The following is a 25,543-nucleotide window of genomic DNA, read 5'->3' as shown; positions in this document are numbered from 1 at the left end:
AAGATGCAAGATGTAACCATTCCTTCCTGAAAAGAAACAATTCAGTGACTTACAGTTTGAGAGAAAGGTTCCCAAGGCCCACCCAGAGGAATTCTCCCTTCTCCCTACTGTATGTATTCAAGAACATCATTAAACAAAAGGTTCCACAATCACCAGGACAGATATGCCTGGCTTTCCTTTGTTTGAAAAGTGCAAGTTCTGTTTTGATTTTGACTGCATCAAGGAGTGAACCTCATCCTTGAGCAAACTGTAGATCAGTTTGTCTCCATTGGCTTGTAGGGTGCAAGTCCTGAAGCTGCAGAAAAGTAGCCTCTGTTTTGCACTAGGGCTTCTCTCTAGTAGTGTTCTCTCTAGGAACACTACTTAGTTCATACCAAATTTGAGCCAAATCAAAGTGGTCTTTGTAGCATGGACAACAGTGCATAACGCTCTAGACCCCTACAGAGAAACAGGAATACAGCTGAGCTGACATAGAAAGTGGTTGGAAGTACACTTCTTTCACTTGTGAATATGAACTCAGGATGCATCTTTACCATAGCAAGAGCATTCAGATGGTTTCTTCTTCCTTTTTCCTGGCATCCGCTTTCACAAAATTTGTAGGACAGTTCTATTTAAGACTCTTCCAAATTTGTTTGTATTAAGCAAATGGATCCAGAACTCCTGGGTAGAGAAGAAAAAAGGGATGGAATGGCATAAACATTTCCATAGGAAATGGGTAAAAAGCCTGTGCATGGAAGTGCAGATTAAACGTCCTCTTTCTTTTCCACCTGCTCACCAATACAGAACTTTAATAATTCTGTGACCTTGAAGAAGTCACTCTGCCGTAGAAAAATAATTAAATCAGTCAGGAAGGGTATTTCTTTGCTTCCCCAGTCCCTGTGGATCTTGTTTTATTTCAGCTGCCAAGCAGGGGCTTCCTTTTACTTTGTGTTTTTTCAGAATTTAATGTCTTGCAGCCTTGATCATTGTTGTAGCTTATAAATACTACAGTCATCCAATCATAACATAGAATTAAAGAAGTAAAATATAAGCAAATTAAAGCCTTTAATTAATAAGCATTAAAATACAGATGAAACCTTAAATCTAATTTTTTAATCCATGTATCACTGGATTAATAAGATGATCTCCAAATACAAGCTTTCCACTAAATAACCAGGAGATAAAAATCATATGTTCCTATATCTACTACTAGAATTACAGTTAAAGACTTGGGCTTTATAAAAGCACAGGAAAAGCTACAACATTTGGAAGACATTCATAGCTGTGTATCAATCATTAGCTTTTATGGAGATCAAGCCAAGATTTATGTAATTTTCAGGATCTAAATGTTAAGAGAGAAACTAAACCACCGATTTTCACGTGTAGTCACCAAATACAAATAAATAATATGATTCCTTTTCAACTCCACTGCCATACAGTGAGAAAATATCATGAGTTTGCTGAAGGTGCATCTGTAGTCACAACAACAACAAAAACATTTGTGACCCTCTGCTTTAAATTATGTATACCTGCCAATAAGTGCACTAGATGGTTTTAAACTGGCTACAAAAATTACAAAACCCAGCTGTATAGGGCCTCATAGAATCATAGAATGGCTAGGGTTGGAAGGGACCTTAAAGATCATCTAATTCCAAACCCCCTGCAAGGGGGACACCTTCCACTAGACCAGGTTGCTCCATCCAAGTTGCCATTGAACACTTCATTATCATAACACAATTATAAACGTATGATGTTCTTATGACAAAGTTATAATGACTTAAGCAGTTTGTCAAGAAATTTATTTGTACTTCTCAGGATCCTGTTTTGCAATGGTTTTACCACAATAGTGTTTTTTTATCTTAGATAGCAGAAATTATTACATAGCAGGCATGTTTTATGAACCCAGGTATCTACTTCAGTGGGAGTGGAACAGTAAATGAATCACAAGACTTTTTTAAAGATACTCAGTGTGATGGAGTTTGCATAAGAAAAGCAGCAGCAAACTAGCTGGCTTTCAGTCACAGTACAGAAACTTGAGTCCTCTAGAAGTGTAAAGCTACTTTCTATGTTGACTTGTACACAAGTGATTTTTATAATGGATTTTTACACCTTTGCTAATCTTAACCTATAGATTACCACTTTTTTCCAACAGTGGATAAATGAAGTTGCTATTCAATATTGCAGATGCAGATCAGGGGAAAAGATAGGAGAGAAGTTTGTACTGAGAAGGTGCAAAGCCCACCAGATAGATTGCGCTGCCTTTCTACGGTGAAACTGATTTTGAAACTTTTTTTGTAACACACAGTGTATTGTAGTCTGCTATGTGATAATTAGAGTAGATAAGTTAAACAAAACAGATATTAAAAAAAATACTAAATCTCAGTTTCTGGAAAAACATCCATGTAGTATGGCCATTAAAACAACTCAGCACATAGCAAGGCAAATGTAAAAGCCACTATGAGCCAGTCTGCCTAGAGCCACTCTGGCCTGAAGTTCAGTCCCTGTGCTATTTCTATCTCTTCGTCATTTCAGGAGGTGTCTCAAAAGCCATGTGAGTGCCATTGTAGAAGACATGAGCTAGAAAAGTGTATTAAATAGACACTTATAGCAGAGAAATCTATTTTAATGTCCCGTGAAGTAACACAAGAAAAAAAAATCTAAATTAAGCTTTTGCTTCCATGTTAGCTGAAGAAGCCAGCACTTTAAAAAGAAACAGTCAGAAAAATGGAGAACTGAAACAGAAATTCTAAGTTAGATACTCTTTTATCCCAACAAAAACATATTTCTCAAACAAGTGTTGCAATTTCCTTCACCCAAAATAATGATTGAAACACTACGGCAGCATTAATAAAATGAAACAGGAAATCTAAAGAGAGGTGTACAGATCTATGAACAGAAAATGCACAAGATGATAATTTGCTACAGTGAATTCTGGAAAGCTTAACAAAAAAATGCTACCAAAAAAAAGGTCATGAACTCGAGATGGGAATCAACAGTTGCTAAACTTTTAAAAGTCAAGAGAATTATGCAAGCATAGTGAAAAACATAAATTGCACATTCTTCAGCTCCAGTGTTTAAAAGCTTGTTGTAAATAATTTTGCTCAAGCATTGGTTATAGTCTAAGTGCATTAACATAGCACTGTACTGCAGCTACTTTATCCTGCTTTTCAAGATGATGATTTACCTTAGGTGCTGTATTACCATAGCTGGAGTGTTTCTGATACCAAAGCCAGTAATGGTAACCATCGGCTTATCATAGAACATTTTTACAGTCTACACAGGACTTTGTACAGTGCAGCCATGCATCTTCACTGGACATACAAACTTCCATTTTTTTGTAAGATGCAAAGGACTTCAATTTTTTTCTGCAACTGTTTCAGCCAGGAGTCTCTGAGAGTTCAGTTCACACCCATCTTTGTGATATTTTCTCTTCCTCAAGAATGTTCCCTGTGTCCGAGCCTCCACCAAATTCCTATATGTCCAGTCTCAGCAGTATGGTTATAACCTGTATGGAACATTGATCTTGAACTCATTTCTTAAACTTTCTTACACTTTCTAAGGTCCCAAATTTAACACTTCATCAGTGGGCTTAGGGCAAAAAACTGAAGATTGCACCAGGTTGGAGCATTGCATTCACTAGAGAAGACTGAGGTGTAGATTCTTATTGCTGTGGCTTTTGAGGAAGATGGGAAACATGAATGACAGTTCCAAGAATACTAAAATTCATTTTCTGTTTATTGACCCAGGAAAGATAATGGGGAAATAGCTTTAAAACAGTGCATGTTTTGTACTCTTCAAAATTATTAAACGTCTCTAGCACTGGTGCAGTGAATCACTTGTATTTATTTATTAAATATTTGTCTGTATTGTTTTATTTGAAACATTTTCTTGGTAAATAACAGCAACAATAATATTTTTGAAGGCCATATCCAGGGTCTAGAAGAAGGCTCCTAGCCATCTAGTTGGGACAGAAAAGAAGAAAATTGTAGGAGTTCCCTGCATTTTTTGAAAGAAATGCCAAAGTTCTTTAGATTTTGGTTATAAAAACACTTGAGGATGGAGAAAGCTTCCTCACCTTAGTTTTAAGTCCACATTCAAACAGTGTGCTACATTCCTAAGCTTTTCTCTCTCACAGTGACCTTGTGAATAACAAAAACCACAAAACAAGGGTCCCTTAGGATCTTCACACATCTCTCACAAGGTAGGCATAGAAATACAGTTTCATTAAAAATTAAGTTTGCCCAGCTGAATTATGTATACTATAACTTTCCATTCACCAGCCATGTTTGCATGTGTTGGCAGCAGACAAGAGCAACTCGCTGTGTCTCCCTCACTGCATCATAATCAATTTTTTTCTGTTTCTTGACAACATAAATGCCATATTTCTCCTGTTGGTATCCCTTTTTCTCCCAAACACTTCCCTTTTCTGAATTTTGTTCCCTCTTTTCTGTCACTTTTACCCTAACATTGCAGGATGGATTTTCATCTCCCACTGGGTCACTTCACTCCCAGTCTCTGACTCACTGCCCTCCCACATGGGCCCAGCTGCTTCACCAAACACTACAATGTCTTTTAATGTGACCTGGCTTGTTTTTCATCCCCTGCTTTGCTGTTAGGAGCCTCTCCTCTCACCCACCTCCCTCAGTGGAAGACAGGTCTCCCCCAGCCCTCAGACACGCCCCCACCTCTCACCACTGATCTGTCTGTCCCCTCAAAAAGCTGTTTGGAGTTACCCTCTTCTCTCTCAAGGCTTCCTCCCATGCTTGGGGGAAGACCCCTTTCCTTCTCCCCTCCTTTCAGCAGTCACCTCTCCTCTGCCTTCTCCCCGGGAAGCCATCCGCCCTCCCCAGCCTTGCCACTGCCCTGGCTGGAGTCCCTGTCCCTCCATGGCTGGCTGGAGCCCCTGCCTGCCCCCTTTCCTGCCGTTTTTCCCCTTTCCTGCTGTTTTCCACACCTGCTGGTGCACAGGATGTCCCTCTCTTCCAGCAGCTCACTGGTCCCCACTGGAGATGGGGACTCATCCATGACAGTGACAGCCAGCATGTGAGAGTGGGCTGTGGAGAGGCACCCCAAAGGCTGCTTGAACAGCAAAATGAAGATTCAGCCTGGGCAGGCTGTCTCTTGGTGTTTGGCAGACACTTGAGTTCTGAAAGTCTGAGTCTTCCCAGACAAGAGATTTGAGTGAGGATCAAACTGCAATGCCTTTGGTGGAGGTTATGGCCTGAAATCAGTGGACAGCAGAAAAGGCCCCATCTGCTTGCATGGTTCCCTATGCCCTCTGTGCTTCCAGAAGCTGTCTCCAATCACACCTTGCTTGAGGTTCTGCAGTGTTTTGACAGTTGTTATGGTATGTCCTATTTCCAGCTCACACAGGAAGCAGACATGTTGAAATCGCAGAAGAAAGCGAGCCTGTTCATCTTGTATTTCTGGCTGAGGCTGGAAGTGGAGTGCAAGAAGTCAGTTGTGTCTCATCTGTTCGACAGGGAAGTGTCTTGTAGCTCCTTGCATCAACACTCTAAACTTTGCAAGGAGATTTGTCCTGATAAGATTCCCATCCCAACCTGGAAGTGTCAAAGATAGTATCTTCTGATAAGCACTGGAAATTCTGTTCTCAGTCCAAGTGGATCCTAACGGCCTTAGCAGGAATGTGGGCATAGTGAGTGATGTGCCTGACAACTAAAGGCAGCTGAAGTAAAAGACACATTTGATATTTAAGCATTGGCTTACAAGTGGTGAGAGGTTGTTGCAGATATTTTGATACCATGATCCTTCAAAACCTCTCACAGGTCCTCCCAGCCTTCAGTCATCAAACTCTTTGACAGACATTTTATAAAGATGATCGGCTGCAGAGACTTGATGAGAATGGGCATTAGTTACATTGTTACAGATCTAAAGAATTTTTTGAATTAAATCCTTGTCTTAATGATATAAATAGGCCATCCTTCGGGTAGTCTCTTCACTGGAAAACTGTGTTTTGATGAATGTTCCTAAGGCACTATTTCCTATAAGCAGAGAAATTAGCACCCAGTACTAATGATACTCTGGGGTTATGTGCAAAAGCATAGCTAGTCAAGAAGACAAAATGAAATCTGAGTCATTATTAAAAAGATTCAATATGAGGAGTCTAAGAGCCAACTTTTCAGGTTCAGATTAAGAAAATCTTTGTACATCTATGACCATCAAATATTTTAGCTGGCTAATAACCTTCAGTGATGCATCTTTGTGCATTGCGTCATGTTTTGTAGATTCTCTGCATGTGACTTCTGGTGTCCGCAAAAATTACAAGACCAATTAAAAAGTGAACAATACTGCTTTATAATTTAATTATTTTGTAGTTTAACTCCAGATACCCATTTGTTTGCTGCAAGATTATAGCTAGAACAGGCTGGGTTTTTTAAAAAACTTTTAATTAATAGATTTTTAAAAAAGGCTTTTCCTATAAGAGATGGTGAGCATCTATGGATTAATTCAGTGTTTAATTCAGCTTAATAATAATTAATAATATACAATAATATGTAATAATAATAACAACAACAACAACATACATATTATAATAGTAAAAATACCAGGTACTAAGCACCAACTCCTTTTCTCCTTATGTGGAATTGCAATCATCTTCTGCATATACTAAATCTGAACTCTTTCATTTTTACTTGTATTCATACTTACATTAAAGGACTAAATAATAATTGGACGATACAATGCCTGTTTTTTTCCAGTGTTAACATTTTTTTTTCTTTTGGCATTGCAACTATTAATGACTTCAAAATACTATTATGATTTTGACTGTTATTTTTCTATGGTAGGAGGTGTCTATTTTTCTGCTTACAAGAACAGTAGAGTCTTTTTTTCTGTGCACTCATGCATTATCATAATTAGCACAACTGATACAACTCAGTAAAATCTGTTAGTAACATAAGCAGTGGCATTTTATTGAATTATATGCTCGTGTCAAAGTAGGGTTTAGCTCTTTTAAATGTTTCTAACGTTGTTCTTAACTAATGGAACAAACCCTGTGTCATGCTGTTATATGCAAACACAAACTTAGAGGCTGTACGTAAACTGAGTTACAGTGGTAAAAATACCTAACAACAGTCCTTCGATAAAACCAGAATTTAATATCAGTACAATATGTATTTGTTGAAATGGAGAGATGAGTCTATATTAGAAGGGTTACAAATGGTCTTTTCCGGAGAACTTACAGGTGCACAGAGCCATGAACATGTGTCTTCTGGATTTGTAGATGGAAAAAACTTGAAGGACATCTCTAGGTCCTAAAAGTGCTTGTATGCAGGTCAATTGCTGCATTTATTCAGGGTTTAATATTTTTCCTTATGGAAATTTTTATATCAGCTGACAAAATGACTTCATTTTGTCAATCTGAATCTTAACGTAACCAACTGTTCTGTTCAGTTCTCACACATTTGTGGTGTAAGAGTCTAAGAGCATGCTCTGTCAGCCATGGGATTATTGGTCCTAGATTTTGCAAAATTTCCCATAGGCTTTTAAAACAATAGCAGATGATTATGCAGGTTGGCAGCTACCACACACATCATTGTTATCAGCAGCTACAATAGATGGTTTAAGAACATTTCCTTATTCAAACCTTTAGTTAGTTTATGACTAGTGAGATAAAATCCCTCCTATTGTCTCCTGTGCTTAGTGTGTCTATTGCACTTCACCTGCCTATCTCACCTGTTAGGTCACTGCTTCAGGTAGTTTGCTAAGCTGCCTCTCTAATCAGCTGCATCTACATCTATCCAGGCTTCAGAAGAATTGTACATCAAAGTCCCTGTTCCATCAAAACTGAATGACATCTGGAAAGACGGTTGAACTTATCATAATTTTATTTCCAAAGGGAACATGGATAAGAAGTTCCATTGGTGTCAAAATGTCATGTATTAATATTTAGGGAATAACAATGATATCACTGTCATTTTACTTTCCTTTTCTCCTGTCCTTCTCTCTAAACTTGACCTGACCTTGGATAAAACAATCAGAAATACTACTGTAAATTGCTTCTCATGCTAATAGAGCACCAATAGGCTCACCTCAGCACACAACAGAAATCGTTGGAATGGCAGAGGATAAACAAAAGTAGGGGTGATCTTGACCAATTCATTTATACCCGTACTCTGCCTGGAGTACAAGTGGCCACACATCAATGAGATGATAAAAGCTTTTCTTTCTTTTCTATCCGTTTAATTCCCTACTCTGTTTACTTAAGCAGCAGGAGTCATCTTAAGAGTTGTTAGTGAGATAAGATAGAGAATCTAATATGTCCTTTTGCCCCTCAGGAAAGACTTTTGGCAATTTTGGAATGAGTGTCTTATTCTCTACTGCACACTCTGAATGTAGATATGGAAAGAGGAATTTCTCCAAATAATTATTTGGAAGTTTAAATTCTGAATTAGAAATATATTTATTTTCTTTGCTTTTTTTTGTTGGCACACATTGCATACATGCTTTAAGAGATTTCTTTTTTGTGGTTGCTATGGTAAAAAGCAGTCCCAGTCCTTTTACTTAAAATCCATGAACTGCAATTAACTGTTTCATGTTGTAATGTACAACAGCTCTAGTAACACCTTAGCAGCTTTGAGCATGATACTTCATCATCTCAACAGATGGTGATTTTTGGCATTCTGTGTTTCCAGTCTATTCTTCTCCTTTGTAATCCTTGCCATTATATCTTTTGACAAATGCTTCTGGACTAACTTAATCGCAATTTGACTATACTAAGGCATTCCTCAGACCTTTACATATTTCTGTAAAGATGACCAGTACATGAAAAAAATGTTTGGTATGTGTATCCCTGGCAGCAATTATAAAAGCAGATTTTAAAGTACTTCTAGAGTCTGTTTCTTCTCATCTGTAGCCATCAAAATATCTTGAAATACCCTTAGTATGCTATAGAAGCCCTGCACCTCAACAGAGAAGGAGTCATGATTGATTCCTCTGTGAAGAAAGAACCACCCTGAATGTTTGTAAAGAACCTGAATTAAATAAGAGTTACCCAATACAACTTGTTTTACCAAAGGGAATTTCCCCTTATTATTATTTCTATGGAACTACCAGATAAATTCCCCTTGAATTTCATTCATTGATTTGTGACTCATAGAAATCCCTTTTAACATGGAGTTTCAATCATATTTATAAAAAAGTTAACTTTGTTCAGACATGTCTGAACTGTCTGGTGAAACTGATAGCTGCTCTCCCTCTTTCTCCCATATAATACATTTATATTCAATTTTTAACATTATTATTATTTTTCAGTTAGAAATTGGCTTTTTGGATTTAAAACCAGGACTGTTCCTTGTTTTGCTTCTTGAAGGGATTTTATGTATTGAGTGGGCAGGACACTTCAGATATGTTACTGTGTACTACAGGACCAAATAAACTTTGGTTTTGTACCTTCACCAGCAACATTACCATTTCTTTTAATTCAGGAAAGGAAAACAACTGGGGAAAAGGAAAAGTACAGTTTTCCCAGAATCATAACAAGATAATTTTGCAGTTTCAAGTTTTAAAATATGAATGTCTCATTCACAGCCATTCCCTGGCTGACTCCAAATTTCTGTGATTATTATTCAGTGCTGATAGTGTGCTTGACATTGTGCAAATATAGAAAGATATATTTATGTCGTCTATCTGCCAGGATTTCCTAGTTGTTAGTGGAAGTGTTAGCCTCTTTAAGCAAAACCTTAAGGCTGTCTTTAAACCAGAGAAGTCGATGCATCCTGCCAACCTGCAACTTCATACATACGACCATGGGAAACACTGCACCCAGCAAGTCTTTGGAAGGATGGATGAAATGGAGTTTAATTTAATTAGGACAGAAGGAAGCATCATGGGGTATCTTCGACTGATCAAACCTTTAAGAAAGTTTGGGGTTTTTTTTCCCAGTTGGAAATATTTCAGGGAAAAGTAACAGTGAAGAATCCATCCTCCTGATTTGACACCTAAACAAGCAAAGAAAGACTGTTTGCCTGACCACTGCATGCTTTTAAAATCCCGTGTCTTCTGTGAAGTACATGAGCTCTTTTGTAAATTACCTAAGACCTGCTGACAGCCTTTGTGCTTGATTTACCTGAAGTGATGTTGTTGTCCCTCAAGTTGATGGTGCCACTGGCAGACAGTCCATTGCCAGGCTGACATCAGCCATGGGCTTTGTCAGAAACAATAAATTCCAAATAGTAACAGTGGAAGGCTTTTGTCAAGGACTAATTTCTGAGGTTAGTGGCATTTAACAAAAGCCTAAAAAATAAATAAAAAAAAATCTTTGTCTAAATGAGGGGATATTAGTCTACTTATTAGAAAAATTACCATCTTTGGACTTCCTCCTCAATGGAGCCACAGCAAAATCATTCTTATAGATGGGATCTTTAGTGATTGTTTCTTGACTTTGTATATGAAAGGGCAGAAAGTTTGCTTTTTCATCAATGAAGAATAAATTCATAATGGTCACTTAAAAATATCACCACCACCCCAAATCTCACAAAAAATAACCCAATTTGCAGTGAGGAAAAAGGTGGAGTGCAAATACTTATCCAGGCTAAGATGAGCATTTCAGCATCTGGTCCTTTCAGATATCTCAGCAGAATTACTGACTGATGACACTAAGCTTATCTCTTTGTCTGAGGTGGTGATACCACCCATCCAAACTAACACCTTTGTTTGAACAACATGTTATATGTAAGAGTCAGTATCAAAAATTCCCTCATGCAGAAATTAACATGTCTGCCACGTATTGCACAGAAGCAGACAAACCAAAAAGACTTGTAGAAAAATAAGCAAACCTCTGAGGGATTTAAAAGCTGAAGTCAAACTTACTGAGCTCAGTTCAGAACTATGAAGAAAGGTAAAAAGGGATAAATCAAATCCAATATATAAATTACAATTCCTGTTTTAGTCATAGTCATTATTTCCCGAATTGTGTTTGGAAAAGGAAAGGAAGTGCTCAGATTTCCTTGCTTCTCCACCACTTCAAAAAAGACATCCTTTTTCTTGCAAGCAATTTTTTTACACTGAGCAAAATGCCTGGTTTACACTCAGAGGAAAAGTTTAATTAATTCTTATTTTGCAAATCCTCCACAATATTTATTCAAAAGATTGGCAAATTCCAGGAAGTTCACCCATCCCTGAAAGAGAAGTTTTGTAAACAAATCTGGCAACAAATTTATTTTAGCAGCAGCAACTCTACTAATCTGTCAAAATCTCATTTGTTTCTGACACATGATTAAATTATTTTTGTTTAAGAATAGAAAGTAATTTGCTGCAAACAAACCATTTAGCTGGGACATGGTGACTGCCCCTCTGATACTTCAAAGAGCATTTAATTAATTTCAACAGAAAAAGCCCTAATAGTTTAATGTTTAGCACAATTTATTTTAGAATCATAGAATAATTAAGGTTGATCATCAAGTCCAACTGTCAAGAAAATTTTAAACAGAAACAAGGCTAAATTTCTGTATTCACAAAACCACAACAGTAGAGGTTTCAGGGTCTGTAGAACCCATTCATGATGTATCCTGCAACCTGGACCAGCATTACTCTACATCCTCTGGATACAAATGAAAAGCATGTTCTAGGCTGTTCCACAGGTCAGATTCCCTGTTTCCTGGCCATTTATTTCTGGCCACGTCATCCACTTGGCTCAATTCTTACACAGAATCTATTAATGGATCCTGTTCCCTATATGGCAACATCAACAGTTGTGCAGGAACAGCCCAGGCTGATATGAAACAACAAGGAACAGACTGTACAGCTAATGAAGGTTTTGTCAAGAAAAATGCTCATGTACAGAAAAATAGTTTATTCAAGGAAACCGTTTCAGAGGTTTGCAAATACCAGTAGAGCAAAGTGGCTAAAACCCAGTGCATGCCATTAGTGTCAACTGAAACAGAAGATACATAGGTGCTATTGTTACCTGTGCATGGGCATTACCTTTCATTGCATTAAGACTGTCCATCAACTGAACTACTGAGTGCCTCAATATTTTGAGGAGTCCACTTCTTGATTCTTAAAGACATTTGGCATGTCATTTCACTGCTGCCCCTTAGCACAGGAAAGCAATTTGTGAGTATATTTGACGTTGTATCTCCATAAAGCTGTGCATATCCTGAACTAAGGCTCAGCTGGTGCAGATGTCAGTAGAGCCATGCCAGTTTGTACCAGCAGGGAAAACGTCCATCCTTTCTGCCACTTTCCCAGCTCATTCAAACTTAAAAGGCTGATCCAGATCCCAATGAAGTCAGAGGATTCATCTCTAGGCAAGTATGCAGCCTCTTCAGTAGGGCAATTAAGATACTGAGCTAACATTAGTAATCCTTTCCTGCCTGCTTAGGACACCCAAACTGTCTGAGCCTTCTTCTCAGGCAAAAGCCTGAGGAAATCGGTTGACTTTATGTTGCACCCAAAAGGTAGGTGTGAGTCCCCGTGGAGGAATTCCAGAATTTGCTGTGAGCTTCTTGGTATTTATTTCTGGAAGCTGTTAGCTTAGATTTGTTAGCAAGGTTTAGCTAGGGGGAACTGAGATGATAAGACTGAGGGTTTTAGAAGGTCACTTTTATAGGTGCTTTAAAATGTGTTTATATATCTAACATCATTGCTTTTCAGGTTCCTTTTTAGATTCAACATTTAGATTCAACATAATTCAACATTATTTATGGACAGTCAGGACTGCACATATTCTACTTCTTTTCTAATACCATATGCGAGGACTTTGCTAAGTGAAACTCCATTTAAAGCAAGGAAATACCCCTAAAAATCCTGCCAGAGTTTGACATGATTAACTGTATATACTATAATTGTGAGAGTTTTTAGTACTTAAATAAATCCTTATCTGGGGAAACTTGTGATACGCATTTTTACATCATGTTTAAAATCGGTGTAAAAAAGGGGAAAAAACCCTGTAAGGTATTATATTTCATGGTGTGAAACTATGAAATTAAAAATATAAGCAAATGAATTATGTAGTTTCTTACTTAATTGGGATTCATGCTATTTAAAAGAAAATGGAGTGGTAGGTGTCTCAAATATTCTAACCCTTCGCAGGCTGAAAAATATTATTCTTTTACAGTATTGACTCTGATTCCCTCTGTAATTTAATTCTTTTCTTTACATGGTAAGTGGGTAGAAATAGTGGGAAAGTCACAACCACAAGCAATAACTTGGCAATTAACTTAGAGGTACTGGTGGGACATTTAAGTAATTTTAAGTCAACATATATAAACATTACATTGCTGGCTTGACAATCTGGACGTTGTTTGCAGCTGGAAGATTGGGTTGCTTAATTGATTTTTATTTTCAAATTGCTTTTGAAAATCAGCCACTGGTTTGAATCTGCTCCAGATGGGCAATGACTGAAAATTGTTATAATCTGGCATGTATTTGGTAGTACAGAGTAGTGAGTTGATGGCCTCATTAAAAGTATCTCAAACATATGCACTGATTAGAGAAACCCTCATCTCTGGCTCAGCAGGGTCTTGGCTGAGGGGAATTGAACTGCTTTGTTCCTAAGGGCTCTTCCTGGCACGACAATGTAAGGAAATTCATGATGCTGTTGCACACAGAGGTGAATATAAAATATGTTGTAGTCCAGTGTGCCTGCCCGACAGCGAATGCAGAATTGTCATAGGGCAGAGCCTGTTTTCACTGTGGTCAGTGGGAACTCTTGAGTGAGTATGTGTCCCATCACCAGGATGAGAACCACACAACTGACATCATGGGTTTTGGAAGCCTGAAAGTGGTATTTATTTTTCCAACAGGTCATCAAAATTACTGCCTACCTGGTTAAAAAATGGCACACAGAGATAGGCACACAGGTCTGGAGGGATCTGAACGTCAGAGCCAGCCATCCCAAATCCCCTTTATTGTCACTGTGAAGAAACAGACCTTTCAAAAAGTATGATGCTTCCCATCCTAGAGGCAATGATTAAAGTTGGTCACACCAGCTGCACCTTAGTAGTGCTTCTTTGTTTCCAACAGAAGCCTAGAATGACTCTATAACATTAATGTATACAGGTCTGTCTTTAGTTTTCTCAAGGTAGCTAAAATAAATGCAATCCTCAAAACCATCCCATAATTCTGACTGCTGCTTGCTAAAGCACAATGTGAGTATTTTCACACTTTTTTCACAACCTCTGAACAACTGTGGAGTCTCTCCTCCAAAGCATTGTGACTCAGTTCCCACAACATACTGTCATTTTTTTAAAAGGAGAAAATGTAACATTTTCAATAACAAACTTGGCAAAGACACTGACCTGGCACATAATGTCCCTGGTTTTTAGTATGCTTTGTGACCATTGCCTACATTAATTAAATGGCTCTTTTCTGTTTAGACAGCTGGATTTAGTTTGGAGAAGAGGAGGTTCAGGGGAGACCTCATCACTCTCTACAACCCCCTGAAAGGAGGTTGGAGCCAGGGGGGGTTGGTCTCTTCCCCCAGGCAGCTCTCAGTAAGACAAGAGGGCATGGACTTAAGCTCTGCCAAGGGAGGTTTAGGTCAGGTATTAGGAAGAAATTCTTTACAGAGAGGGTGATCAGGCATCAGAATGGGCTGCCCAGGGAGGTGGTGGATTCTCTGTCCCTGGAGGTTTTTAAGAAGAGACTGATGTGGCACTCAGTGCCATGGTCTGGTAACCACTGTGGTAATGGATCACAGATTGGACTCTCAGAGGTCCTTTCCAACCCAGCTGATCCTATGATTCTATGATTTCTGTGTGGCACTAGATGGCAATATTCCCTCAGCTCCAGCAATGGCCAGGGTAGCAATGCACAGCAAATGGATGTATTCTTACCTTGTTTCCGTGTTATCTCCCATGTAGCTCCTGACAGCCAGGTTTTATGTGACTGAGGTCAATCTGAACTGCTGAGGTTTTTTTTTCTCTCCCTGTGCATTCACCCACTTGTCCTTACATCTCTTTGTCAAAATGTTTGTTGGACAGTATGCTTACTGTGTCGGGGTCTTCTGTTTCATTAAAAAAGCTTTTGTGGTCTCAGGCTGTTAATGATATTGATGCTCAAATCCACAGGCAAGAAGTATCTACATCCGGAGTACTGCGCAGCTTTCCTGCTGCCTTTTGCATATTAATGTGGTGGCAGACTCAGTCAAGCGATTACTCAGATACAATATTGCCTCATGTCACTTCTAAGTGGCTCATTTTTTTTCATTCATGTTTGCTCTCAGATAAAATAAACATAATCTGAACTCAGCAATTGTAAAGAAGTGATTCTGTGTTTGTACCCAGATAAATTTGACCCTGTCATTGTGTGATGTTTCTAAAGGGCTGCTCTAGTCACAGAGCTAACAGGAAGCAAAGAACATAGCTAGTGATGAAGATTGCATCTGTCTCCTCTGTGTGATTAAGGTTTTGTTTGTCTTCAGGCCTCAGTCTACTGAAATTTCTCCTTTCAGAATCAGTCCTGTTATTGATCTTTGTGAGACCAAAATAATTATAATTATTTTCCAATAATCTAGATGAAATGGTAATGCTTCCCAAATAGAAAGGTTCCAAGGATGGCTTTAGACAATTTACATTCCTGGCAAAATATTGAGGTATAAAATGGAATTATTGTTGAAAAGTTATTTTCCTTTGCTGTCATAGGAATAACCAAGCCTCCTCTTCAAGCCAATGCTTGCTACTTCCCATTCACTCTACCACACAACATTTTTTCCAATTTACAAACCTATGTCTGTGCTGCCATAGCTGTTCTTGCACATGCTTCTTAGAGTGAAGATCCCAAAACCCACATCCACTGCCTCCCTCCATATTGCACATCTCTATGTCCTCAGATCGAACCTCAGCTCCACATGCAGCATCTTTTTCTTTCCAAATTTTTTCCTCAACTTTCCCAGCCAGGATCCAACTTTTCATCCACCTTTTCTCTTCACTGGCTCATACTTCACAGCCTCAGCTTCAATCATCTGCCCAAGTCTCTGTCCTCATGTCCTCACATAGCTGAGTCAATTGTTGTACTACTGTGATGGGTACTGCTAAGCAGGAGAATGAAGCAGAAACATGAACAATACACCAGACCCTCAGGAGGTTTTTAGGCTTCTGTGTGCCACCTGATCCATGGTAATATTAGGACTGAGACTCCATGAATGCTGTGGTTACCATCAACCAGATTATGGGCAGTCATATGATGGGGAGAGACACTCATAGGAACATCAGAAGAACAGAGCCCTGAGCAGTTATCTTACAGTTATTTAAGGTCCCACATAAAAGTGTGTTGTCCTCTTTCAAACACTTCAGCCCACCAGCCAGACAGTGGCTTATCCAGTAAAACAAATGGGTAAGAGATTTGAAAGTCCCTCCTTACTCCCTTGCATATCTCCCCGGTGCCAGGTACAGATGCAGAGGGGGGCAGAAGCCACATTTTCCCCAGGGGAAGTCTATGCTGGGAGGCAGATGCTGTATTTGTTTTTTCCTCACTGGCTTTCCCATGCCACTACCTGGAGGAGAATAACCTCTCCCAGCTATAGGCTATCATTGGAAAAGAATCAATTCAGTGCCCTTTGAGGTGAAGCTCACTGGAACTCTGGAGCAATGAGGCAGAATAGGGTGAAGGTCAGGGAAATGCATAATAAAGTATAAACCAAGCAGCTGAGGTAAAAATATACTAGTGTTTTGCATTACATCTGTAAAAAAAAAAAATAAAGAAGGAAAATAGAGAACTACTTCTGACCCCTCTGGGGAAACACAGCCACTGAGAGGGGTGAACCAAGATGGCTATAATGGTCCTGTGGCACCTCAGGGACATGGCACAGGTCAGTCCCCACCACAGCTTTGGCAGCCCAAGCAAAACTGGAGTACATCCAGGGCTACAAGCCCTTGTCTCATCACACCCCCTTCCTCTACTCCCTTGGAGAGCTGCAGAGCCCAGTTGAAGACCAAAACGTTCTTGAAGCTAAAAGCAAACAATATCACACTGTTGGAAATTCTCACTTATCCTGTCCGAAGGATGGAGGAACTTCAGCGTAAAAAACTCTCTACCCTCAAGTGAAACTCTGCCACTTGAGCCTTCACCTTATACCCAGCCATTTTCTGTTAATTCCATACATGTTTTTCGTAAAACCAACAGGAAATATTTTATTGGTGCTTAAATGCAAGGTTGCTTTTGCAAAATATAATCAAATACATTTTGCTAATAAAATAAGTAAGTTTTATCATGTTTCATGATGCAAAGGCCTGTTTAAGTAATTCTTGGTGATATATTAAAATACTTCCCTAAGTGCATCATGCTGTGTACATAGAAACCTCAGAGTTTTTGTACCCATATTTGCCCAGAGCATTCTTTCTTGTTGCATGGTTTGCTATTTCAAAACCTTGTTTATGTATTTACCAATCAGCTCATGTTGCCAAGCCATTACAATAAGAGTAATATTTGTAGTTCAGAGTAAATACCTTATCATGAGGTACAAAGTGTTGCTACATGGATTCAGATTCTGATCCAATAACCACTGAACTGAGAAAGACAACTTCATTGGCCTCTCTGCACTTTCCATGTTCTTGCACTATAACTTTTTTTAGAAGACACATAACACAATTAAAATTCAAGAGACATACATGACTGGTGAGGACAAGCAACATAATTTCTCAGAGGTATTGAATGTTCTACACCAGCACGTGTTTTTGATCTTGAACTACAAAAAGCAAAGTAGTTGCAGATATAATCTTTTTTTCTAAGCTTGTGTTTCACTGACTTCCATGTTATGTTGACAGGAAAGAAAGTGTAGAAATTTTAAGTAGCACAAGAACTTAAAGAGAAAAACATTTGGCAGGAGTGTGGTTTTTACAGCAGTGTGTTTTACAGTCATCATCATTGAGCTTGTGAGTGGGACCAAGAACTTTGGTTTTTTGTAGACTTTCTGTGTGGCCTTGAAGAAGTCACTTGACCTCTTTTAAGGAGGATTCATGTATATCTAGAGCTTTCTTGAACTTTTGTCCTTGTAATCATCAGTCCACATTTGTCAAGAGGGAGTGGAAGGAATAGGAAGGATAAGAACAATCTCCTCTACCTTAATGTTTTACATGCTGCCAGAACTCCTAAAATAAGTGCTTAAGTTCTTTGTGGCAAAAATCAGACTCCTGGAATTCTTTCTTTGGCAAATTCTTTCATCCTTTGACTGTATAACTGCTGGGGCAATGGAAGAACTTGTGGTCAGCACTGAAAAGAGCAATGTTTTTGTACTTCTCTGTGTATTCATCCAGATTTTATGCTGTTCTTTACTTAAGCCTGGACCCCCAAAAAAGCTCTTGATGTGATGAAATCACTTCTTCTTAAAAGATACCTCAAGTTAATTATCAAAGAGTTGACTAGTGGGTTTATGTATTTATAAGTCAATGACAGAAAATAGATGGCCCAGATACCTGTCTTGGACTTCTCCGCATAATTGCACAGGTTACCAGCCTTGCTAAGCAGGGATTAGTTTAGGTGAGATTAAGGTAGCTTGAGTAGTGGCTTTTGGTTTACTCTTGTCACTCACAAATGGTACAGAGGAAAATTTTAGCTGAGAAATTAAATGAAATCGTTCATAATGTTTTGGTATGAGATGCTAAGGTACTGTTTTAATATTTTAGGAAAGGTTACCAAGGCAGTGGATGGAAAATCTGTACTGTTTAAAGGATAACAAATAAAAATAAAACTTTACAGACAGTCTAGGTAATGTAATTAATGGAATAACAATAATAAATACTCTGGAGCTGAGGTTGGATTAGGTGTGTGAAAATTATCTTTAGGGTGGTCAATTTTTTGTGAGTAATTACCACAGTAAGAGCAAAATGTATCCTTTCCTGTGAGCTGGCTAAGCAGAAGAGAGTCACTGCTCTGACTGAAACAGCCATTAATGGGAAAATTATGCCTTGAACCTCTGGTGCATTTGAAAAGTGAGAGAACATTTCTTCCCTGTTGACAGGCTGGAAGTCAATTGAGCATTACATGCATAGAGAAAAGTTCAATGTCCTCAACTTGCATATTTTGTTATGCAAGGGTATTACTTCTCTCAAGCTGGCCTCTGTTAAAATCCCTCACTTCCCTAAGGACAGGCAACTGAAAGTTTGCACATCAAATTCTGGTCTGTCCCATCTGATACCCCTCACCTTCCATGCTTTCTCTCTGCATCCCAACCTAAGACTAGCGCAGTCTTTCACATTCCAATCCCTGGAACGAAGATTCTTTGATTTCTTGAAAGATGTAGCAACTTGATTTTCAATCCATTCAGAGCTCTTTTAACTCTGGCTGCTTTTCTACCTTATTCCTATTCAACATGGCAGAATGAATCAGAGAACCCCAGAAATCCACTTAGCAGAGAGGTATCAGAAAAGATGGATCTAAGGGAGGTGTTGAGAGATGCTGGCAGTGACTGGAGGAAGAAGGAGCCAGAGCTCTTTCTGCTCATACTTGTTGCACCCATGTGAGCTGCCCTCCATGAGAGAAAACAGAAATTAACTATTCCATGGATATTCACATAGAACCTGAAATAGTTACCCATTTCACTCCAGGTGAAAATGGGGAAAGGCTGGCATTTCGAGCATGTGTATTCCAGGTGCCCGCTCCATCCATGTCTCCCATATCCCTCTACAGCGTCTTTAGCACAAGATGGTTGAAGTCTGACATTAATAGATACACTGAACTCTTGGTGAAAGTAGATCTGTGTAGATTCTCAGTTGAAAGAAGAATAAACCAAAGAAGTTGAAATTTTGTACTTATAGGAAAAAAACCCTAGCCAAACCCCTCCAAAAACCCAGGCTAAGAAGTGAGAGAAAGAAAATAAAGGACAAAAATTGTTGACCTATGAGTTCTAGGGAAGGCTTGACTATTCATATTATAGGTTGAAAACAGTCTCCCATCTCTACAGCTGGATATTAAACAAATTTAAACATGTATCTGAAAGACTGGTTACTTTAAAACTTAGCCCAGATATTTCTATAGTTCTTTCAAGATTAAAAGAAACAGCAGAATAATGGGATAGATTATGCATTGCAGCTAAAAGGAGGGGATAAAGCTAGCAGCAGTTTTTCAGTGTTCTGATAATTAGTAAAAAATCACAAGCTTATTGTACAAGTGTGGTTCATTCCTGTGCAGACAGACCTCATCTTTGTTGAGATGTCCAGTCAGATCAAAAGTGTCTTTATGGATCCAGGAAATACATGTGAAGGGATGAACAATGATCTGGTAGGTAAAGGGACAGGCTAGACTTCTTGCCAATATACACACATTTACATTAGTATCTTATCAGTATAACTAGGCCATTTCAGAGTGAGGTTTTTCATGTATATTTTTACTAGCATAAGGCCTAGGCACACATTTCCTGGAGCAATGGAAGATCAGCTTCCTTAGTTCTACAGGCGGATGCGGTGTGTGCTCCCAGATGAGAGGCTATTGCCATATTCACTTTAAACCCAAGCTTTATCTGGACTTGGCAAGGCCCTAGAAGCACTTTAAAACAGATGCAGATCAACCATCAAATGAATGTTTCTTATGATTCCTCAAACCAGTATCAGATATGTACTTATGGCTCAGTTCCAATCAGTAGGTTTTACTGATGCATCTTTTCCAGTTTCATTTTATCAGCAGAATCCTCCAGGGCACATCTGTGCAGTACTTTAGGATTTGCATGCAGTAAGAATAGGCAATGCCCACCACAGCATTAAACTTGCTGTTCATGTTCAGCATGTTCAATTTACATGGTCATACATCACAAAACACAGGAGCACAGGACAGAGCTTTCTGAACTGCTCTTAGCTTTCACTGGGACAGTTACAGTGTCACGCAGAACTGCCCAGAGGTGCTGGCTTAGCTCACAACACTCCAGAGCTGTGTTAAGCCTGAATCTCTACATTCTACATTTTATCAGAGCTGTTGATTTTGTGTGGAGGTGTTTGAGAATCAACTAGACAAGTGTCTGAGCAACCTGATCTACCCAAACCTGTGATGAGCAAGGTGTTTGACTAGATGACCTCCAGAGCTTCCTCCCAACATAAAGCATTCTAGGAGTTGATGCTGATGCACTCATATTGCATCCAGCTCTTGTATTAGTGTAATTTCTATGCTGTGCTCCATGTAAAAGTGCTAGAAGTGCCCTTAGATTAAAAAAGACAAAAGTAGCAAGGGTGTATTGTGGACTAGACAGCTAAATGCCTAATCTAAGGAAGACAGTACTCTGCATAGCAGTCTGTGCAGTTCCTGAGACAGCTATAGCAAAGGTAACTTCATCTCAAAAACATGCTGCAACTGTACCTCCAGGTATGCAGTGTGTGTGGTCTGAGAAATTCTCTGATACCTAGAGAAATGAGAAAACTTCAGAATATTTAAGAAAGAAAAGAGTATTTGATCCTGGTATATGAAGAGAGCATTTCATTTCCCAGAGCCGTGAAAGCACCACAGTATTTCAAAACTTAGAACTTACTAGATTCTTCTGATAATGCTTCAATAAATAAGCTGATTGCAGTGAAACAACTGCTGATGATTGTTTTCTCAAGTGTGGCCCAGGTCTGCTGATTGAGTGTCAGCAAGGAGCCATTCTCTGACAAGCAAACAAGCTGATGGTGTTTAGAATCTCCCTTAGAGACACAGGTCCTTTGTGTTGTTTCTTACTCCACAACATGACAAAGGAAGAATTTACATGGAGCTGATGTAAACTAGGGAAAACATACCATGATTTTCCTTCAGTTTGCATCCTGTGAACATGAGGGACAGGGTCTTTAAAACAACGGAGAGCATGTTCCTCCTCCTTTTGCTGGGAGTAGTATCTGGTAAGAGCATGATTTCATTATGTTGCTAAAATTAGAACACTGTTGGCTGTTATACTTTCTCTTGGGAGCTTTATAATACCTATTTAGGGATCAGGCATGGATGGAAAAAATCAAGTAACAATTATTTTCCTGATGAAATAGACTGAGCTCTGTGGTTACTGCAGTATAATGAAGAGAATATGACTCCTTGCTAGGACAACTTGATGGTGGAGGCACTTTGTGTGCAAGAGCCACTGTTCACTGTGACACTTTTGGAGTGGGAAAGGAGGTCAGATCTCCAAGAAACAATATCTATTATTAATACACCAGTATTGTCCTTCCAAATACTCATAACATTTCTTTTTGATGAAGTAAAACAAGCAATGAAACAGGGCCAAACCGGAAAAGACTTGTGGAGAGTATTAGTAGAGTAATATCACTGTCTTTACCAAGTGTGAAAACATGAGAGATTTGCCAATAAGAATATGTGTACATTAGCAACTTAAAGTAGGTTTTCATACCGCAGTGTGTGTGGCTCATGGAGCACTTGATGTTGATTGTAGTAAGATAGCTGCTGAGGTAGGGGCACTTTTTTCTCAAGAAAGTGACAGAATTCTGCCAGTCCTCAGGAACCTGTCAGTATTTGGTGGTTTTCCTGATGTCCCCAAAACTGTCATCAGGACTCAGCATGAGAGACTCTGCATGAGAAACTCAGCTTTCCTTGAAAAATAGTGGCTTTTCAACCTGCATGGTTGTGGAGAGAGAAAAGATTGAAGGTGTGACTCAAACACACTCTAAAGACTAACAAAGCACAGATAAAGAAGACTTAATATACATATACTTCTGGAAGCCAGTCTCATGATTGCTTTGTAATGAACTCAGTATTCATCTATGTCCAGGGTTGGTAACTCTGAAAATGTATTAAATTGCTTCGGGCATGGTTTGTTCTCTGCAGTGAGGAGGTGTGCAACGACTTGTGGATATGGAAGGAGTGATTTTGTAAAATCAGTTGGAAGAAGGCAGCATTTAGATGCATTACTAAAATTTCTTGTGATAAACATTAGAAAAAGTTTTTTCCCTGTGAGGGTGACAGAACACTGGAACAGGCTGCCCAGTGAGGTTGTGAAGTCTCCATCTCTGGAGACATTCAAAACCCTCCTGGATTTGTTCCTGTGTGACTTGCACTGGGTGGTCCTGCTCTGGCAGGGGAGTTGGACACAGTGATCTTTCAAGGCCCCTTCCAACCCCCAACATTCTGTGATTCTGTGACAAATCCTAAATAAACAGCCAATTAAATCTTTAGAGATAATGTAAAACTAGCAGTTTTCTTGAAATGTCTTATGAACTTTCATGAATGGTTTCCATTAATGAACTGTGATTTGCTGAAGTAACTGGATTAATCAGGTACTGCCCATAGGAGATTTTATTCAAAATTCAGCTCCACTTAGGGAAATTTATCCCCCCAGTCTCATTTGCATGGGTGATTATTGTTGATGATATTCTCCAGAGTCTATGAGAACATTGATTGGAATGTGGGAGCATGGGAACCTCCACACAGCTGTGGAGTGGCTCCAGGAAGTCCCTCAGCTGTTCCTCTTACAAGTGCAGCCTAGAACTGAGAAGAGGTCTTCCCAGAGACAAACTGTCCCACCACAGCCTGGGATGGCTGGTTAGACAGACAACACTCCCCATGCTCCCTTCATCTCTTCCCTGCATTTCAGTGAGTCTTGCAGGCTGCAAGAAGAACCAAAGGTGGAGCCATGCTGCCTTAAACTGTAGTCCAGGAAGCACAGCAAGGACAAGTGCCTCCTGGGATGGGGTGCAGGAAGAAGGGAGACCGTGGGACTCCATGCTTTGTCTTGTGGACTCATCTATTGCTGTTAGTTCTGCTTCTCATGCAGCAAAGGCACTGGGATCCTAAGTCTTCTCTGATCCGATGGGGAACAGATACTTGAGGGGCCAGTAAAAGCAATGTTTATTACACAAGGGCCATATGTGGGTCTCATGGTTTAACATGCTCCAAAATGCTTCGGAATTTTTTCTAGGGGTGTAATAAAGCATGATTTTTTTACAGTTTTGGGGAAAAGTCTCTAAGGCTTCTCCTGGTGTCTACATTGGAAAGTATCAGAGCTGAACTCTCCCCCTCCAGATTAAAAAGCCTGCTGCTGCTGGAGGAATGGCAATTAGAGTTTCTCTTTGCTAGCTGCTGTAGACCATCCTTCACTGGCCACATGAGAAGGGACAAAGGGAGATGGTCCTGTCCTGCATCACATTAGCAGTAGACAAGCAGTTGCTTAGCAGTAGATATTTTTCCCTTGGCATTACATTCCCAAGCTCCAGACTGAGACTGAGCATCTAAGGGGAAATACGTTGCAGCCCTAAGGGCCTCAGCCTAGTTCCCATAGCAGCATTTTACCTTGCTACTGTCTAGAAAGAGCAAAGATTTCATGGAGCTTTTGCTACAGTATTGCTGGTGTATGGACAGCTTGGCCAGGCCCTTAAGTGGCAGTATTTGCCTCCATCTTGGCACATAGTGCATCTGAAGTTTGACTGAACACAGCCAGATTTCTTGGCAAGTGTTTTGGACAATCCAGTGAAGCCCCCCAGAGCAACATTCAACCTGGCCAAAGTCTCATGTTGAGCTACATTGCCATCTTAGGGATGTCCTGACTTAACATTTTCTAGACAGCTTTCATGAAATAAAGCACTGTGGGGCTTTGTTAAAATACAAACCCCATAAGCTAAACAGCAGTGAAAACACAGGTTTTGTTTTGAGGATTCCAGAAGTCTGAATGAGAAAGAAGGAGTTCACACAGAGCTGTTTGGTGCCACAGTGCTCTCTGCTCCTTCCAGGCAGCTTTGAACCATAGGCCGATGTTTTGGGCCCACGTCTCCTTCAAGGAATGGAGGTTGTTCTGCCATGCTCAAAGCAGAAGACAACAGCACAACATCCCAAAGCTGCTGTGAATTCACACTCCTGCAGGCATGCACTTAGCTGGGCTAGAAAGAATAAGAAGAGGGAATATGGAGGAATTGAGTGCTGCAGATGGCATAATTCACAAAAAAGATTATTTCTTTAACACCCAACCCTGTGTGATTCAAGGTGCTTCCTGATGGGATTAGTGCACAAAGGCAGCAATTACCAGAGAAGGTGAAGTGAAAAAATAGAAATATGGTTAGTTTCTTTGCTTCTATATAAACACATACATGAAAACAAATGATACAGCAACAATAATGCTTTAACACAAGGCACTCTAGGTGTATAGTATAGTATAGTATAGTATAGTATAGTATAGTATAGTATAGTAGTATAATACTGAATTAGAGAAGAGATTGATTCTTTTGCCATTAGCCCTGGATTTACTAGAATGCAATACCACCATTCACAAGCAAAACCAGAATCAGGCCATTTTGTTATTCCATTAATGGAATAACAAGCTGTGTGCTTCTGCCAGCCTAGGACTCCCAGAAGTAATTTTATATTCATTTTCATCTTGCAGGAAGAAGAACCCAGTTGCTACAGGGCTTACCTGCAACAAGCACTGTTGAAGAAAATGCAGCAGCTGGTGTTTCCATTTATACCTTTACTGTAAATGCTTCTCGAGGTGTTGCAATGCTTCCTACCATAGTGAATTCAAATCCATTTACAAAAGCTTTTGGAATTGAATCAAAAGGAGGTTTCGAATACGGGGTGAGTTTTATGTTTAGCTGCTGATGTTTCCTGGATTACTGAGTACTGACAGTGCACAGTGACTCATCTTCTAATCAGAAAAGAGTTGCAAATGCAGATTGCAGTAGTAGTTAGCCATGCTGTAATAGGTATGACA

At 39.4% G+C, this 25,543-nt stretch overlaps 1 protein-coding gene and 1 long non-coding RNA gene across 4 annotated transcripts in view; one reads left to right on the top strand and one right to left on the bottom strand.

Annotated features, from left to right (window-relative positions):
* Positions 1-15,044, bottom strand: LOC139791577 (uncharacterized). Of its 3 annotated transcripts, none has more exons than XR_011723967.1 (6): positions 14,778-15,044; positions 11,923-12,033; positions 4,934-5,415; positions 4,055-4,118; positions 534-660; positions 1-460 (listed from the first exon to the last, which is right to left on the bottom strand). It is a non-coding gene; the product is annotated as an uncharacterized lncRNA (long non-coding RNA). The 3 variants fall into 3 exon arrangements; XR_011723965.1 differs by having other exon boundaries at positions 1-438; XR_011723966.1 differs by lacking the exons at positions 11,923-12,033; positions 14,778-15,044 and adding an exon at positions 10,067-10,206 and having other exon boundaries at positions 1-438.
* Positions 15,045-21,616: 6,572 nt separating this feature from the next.
* LOC139791576 (cadherin-related family member 3-like) overlaps positions 21,617-25,543 on the top strand; it is a 28,574-nt gene continuing 24,647 nt past the window's right edge. Inside the window, exons 1-2 of the mRNA XM_071733963.1 lie at positions 21,617-21,737; positions 25,217-25,407. Coding sequence (XP_071590064.1) covers positions 21,671-21,737; positions 25,217-25,407 — 258 coding nt within the window. The 5' untranslated portion in view covers positions 21,617-21,670. The remainder of the gene's footprint in view (positions 21,738-25,216; positions 25,408-25,543) is intronic.

The sequence above is a fragment of the Heliangelus exortis genome, chromosome 1 (genome assembly GCF_036169615.1).
Source record: "Heliangelus exortis chromosome 1, bHelExo1.hap1, whole genome shotgun sequence".
NCBI classification, from domain to species: domain Eukaryota; kingdom Metazoa; phylum Chordata; class Aves; order Apodiformes; family Trochilidae; genus Heliangelus; species Heliangelus exortis.
Note: the sequence above shows the minus strand (reverse complement) of the source record. Positions and strands in the feature narration are given on the sequence as shown.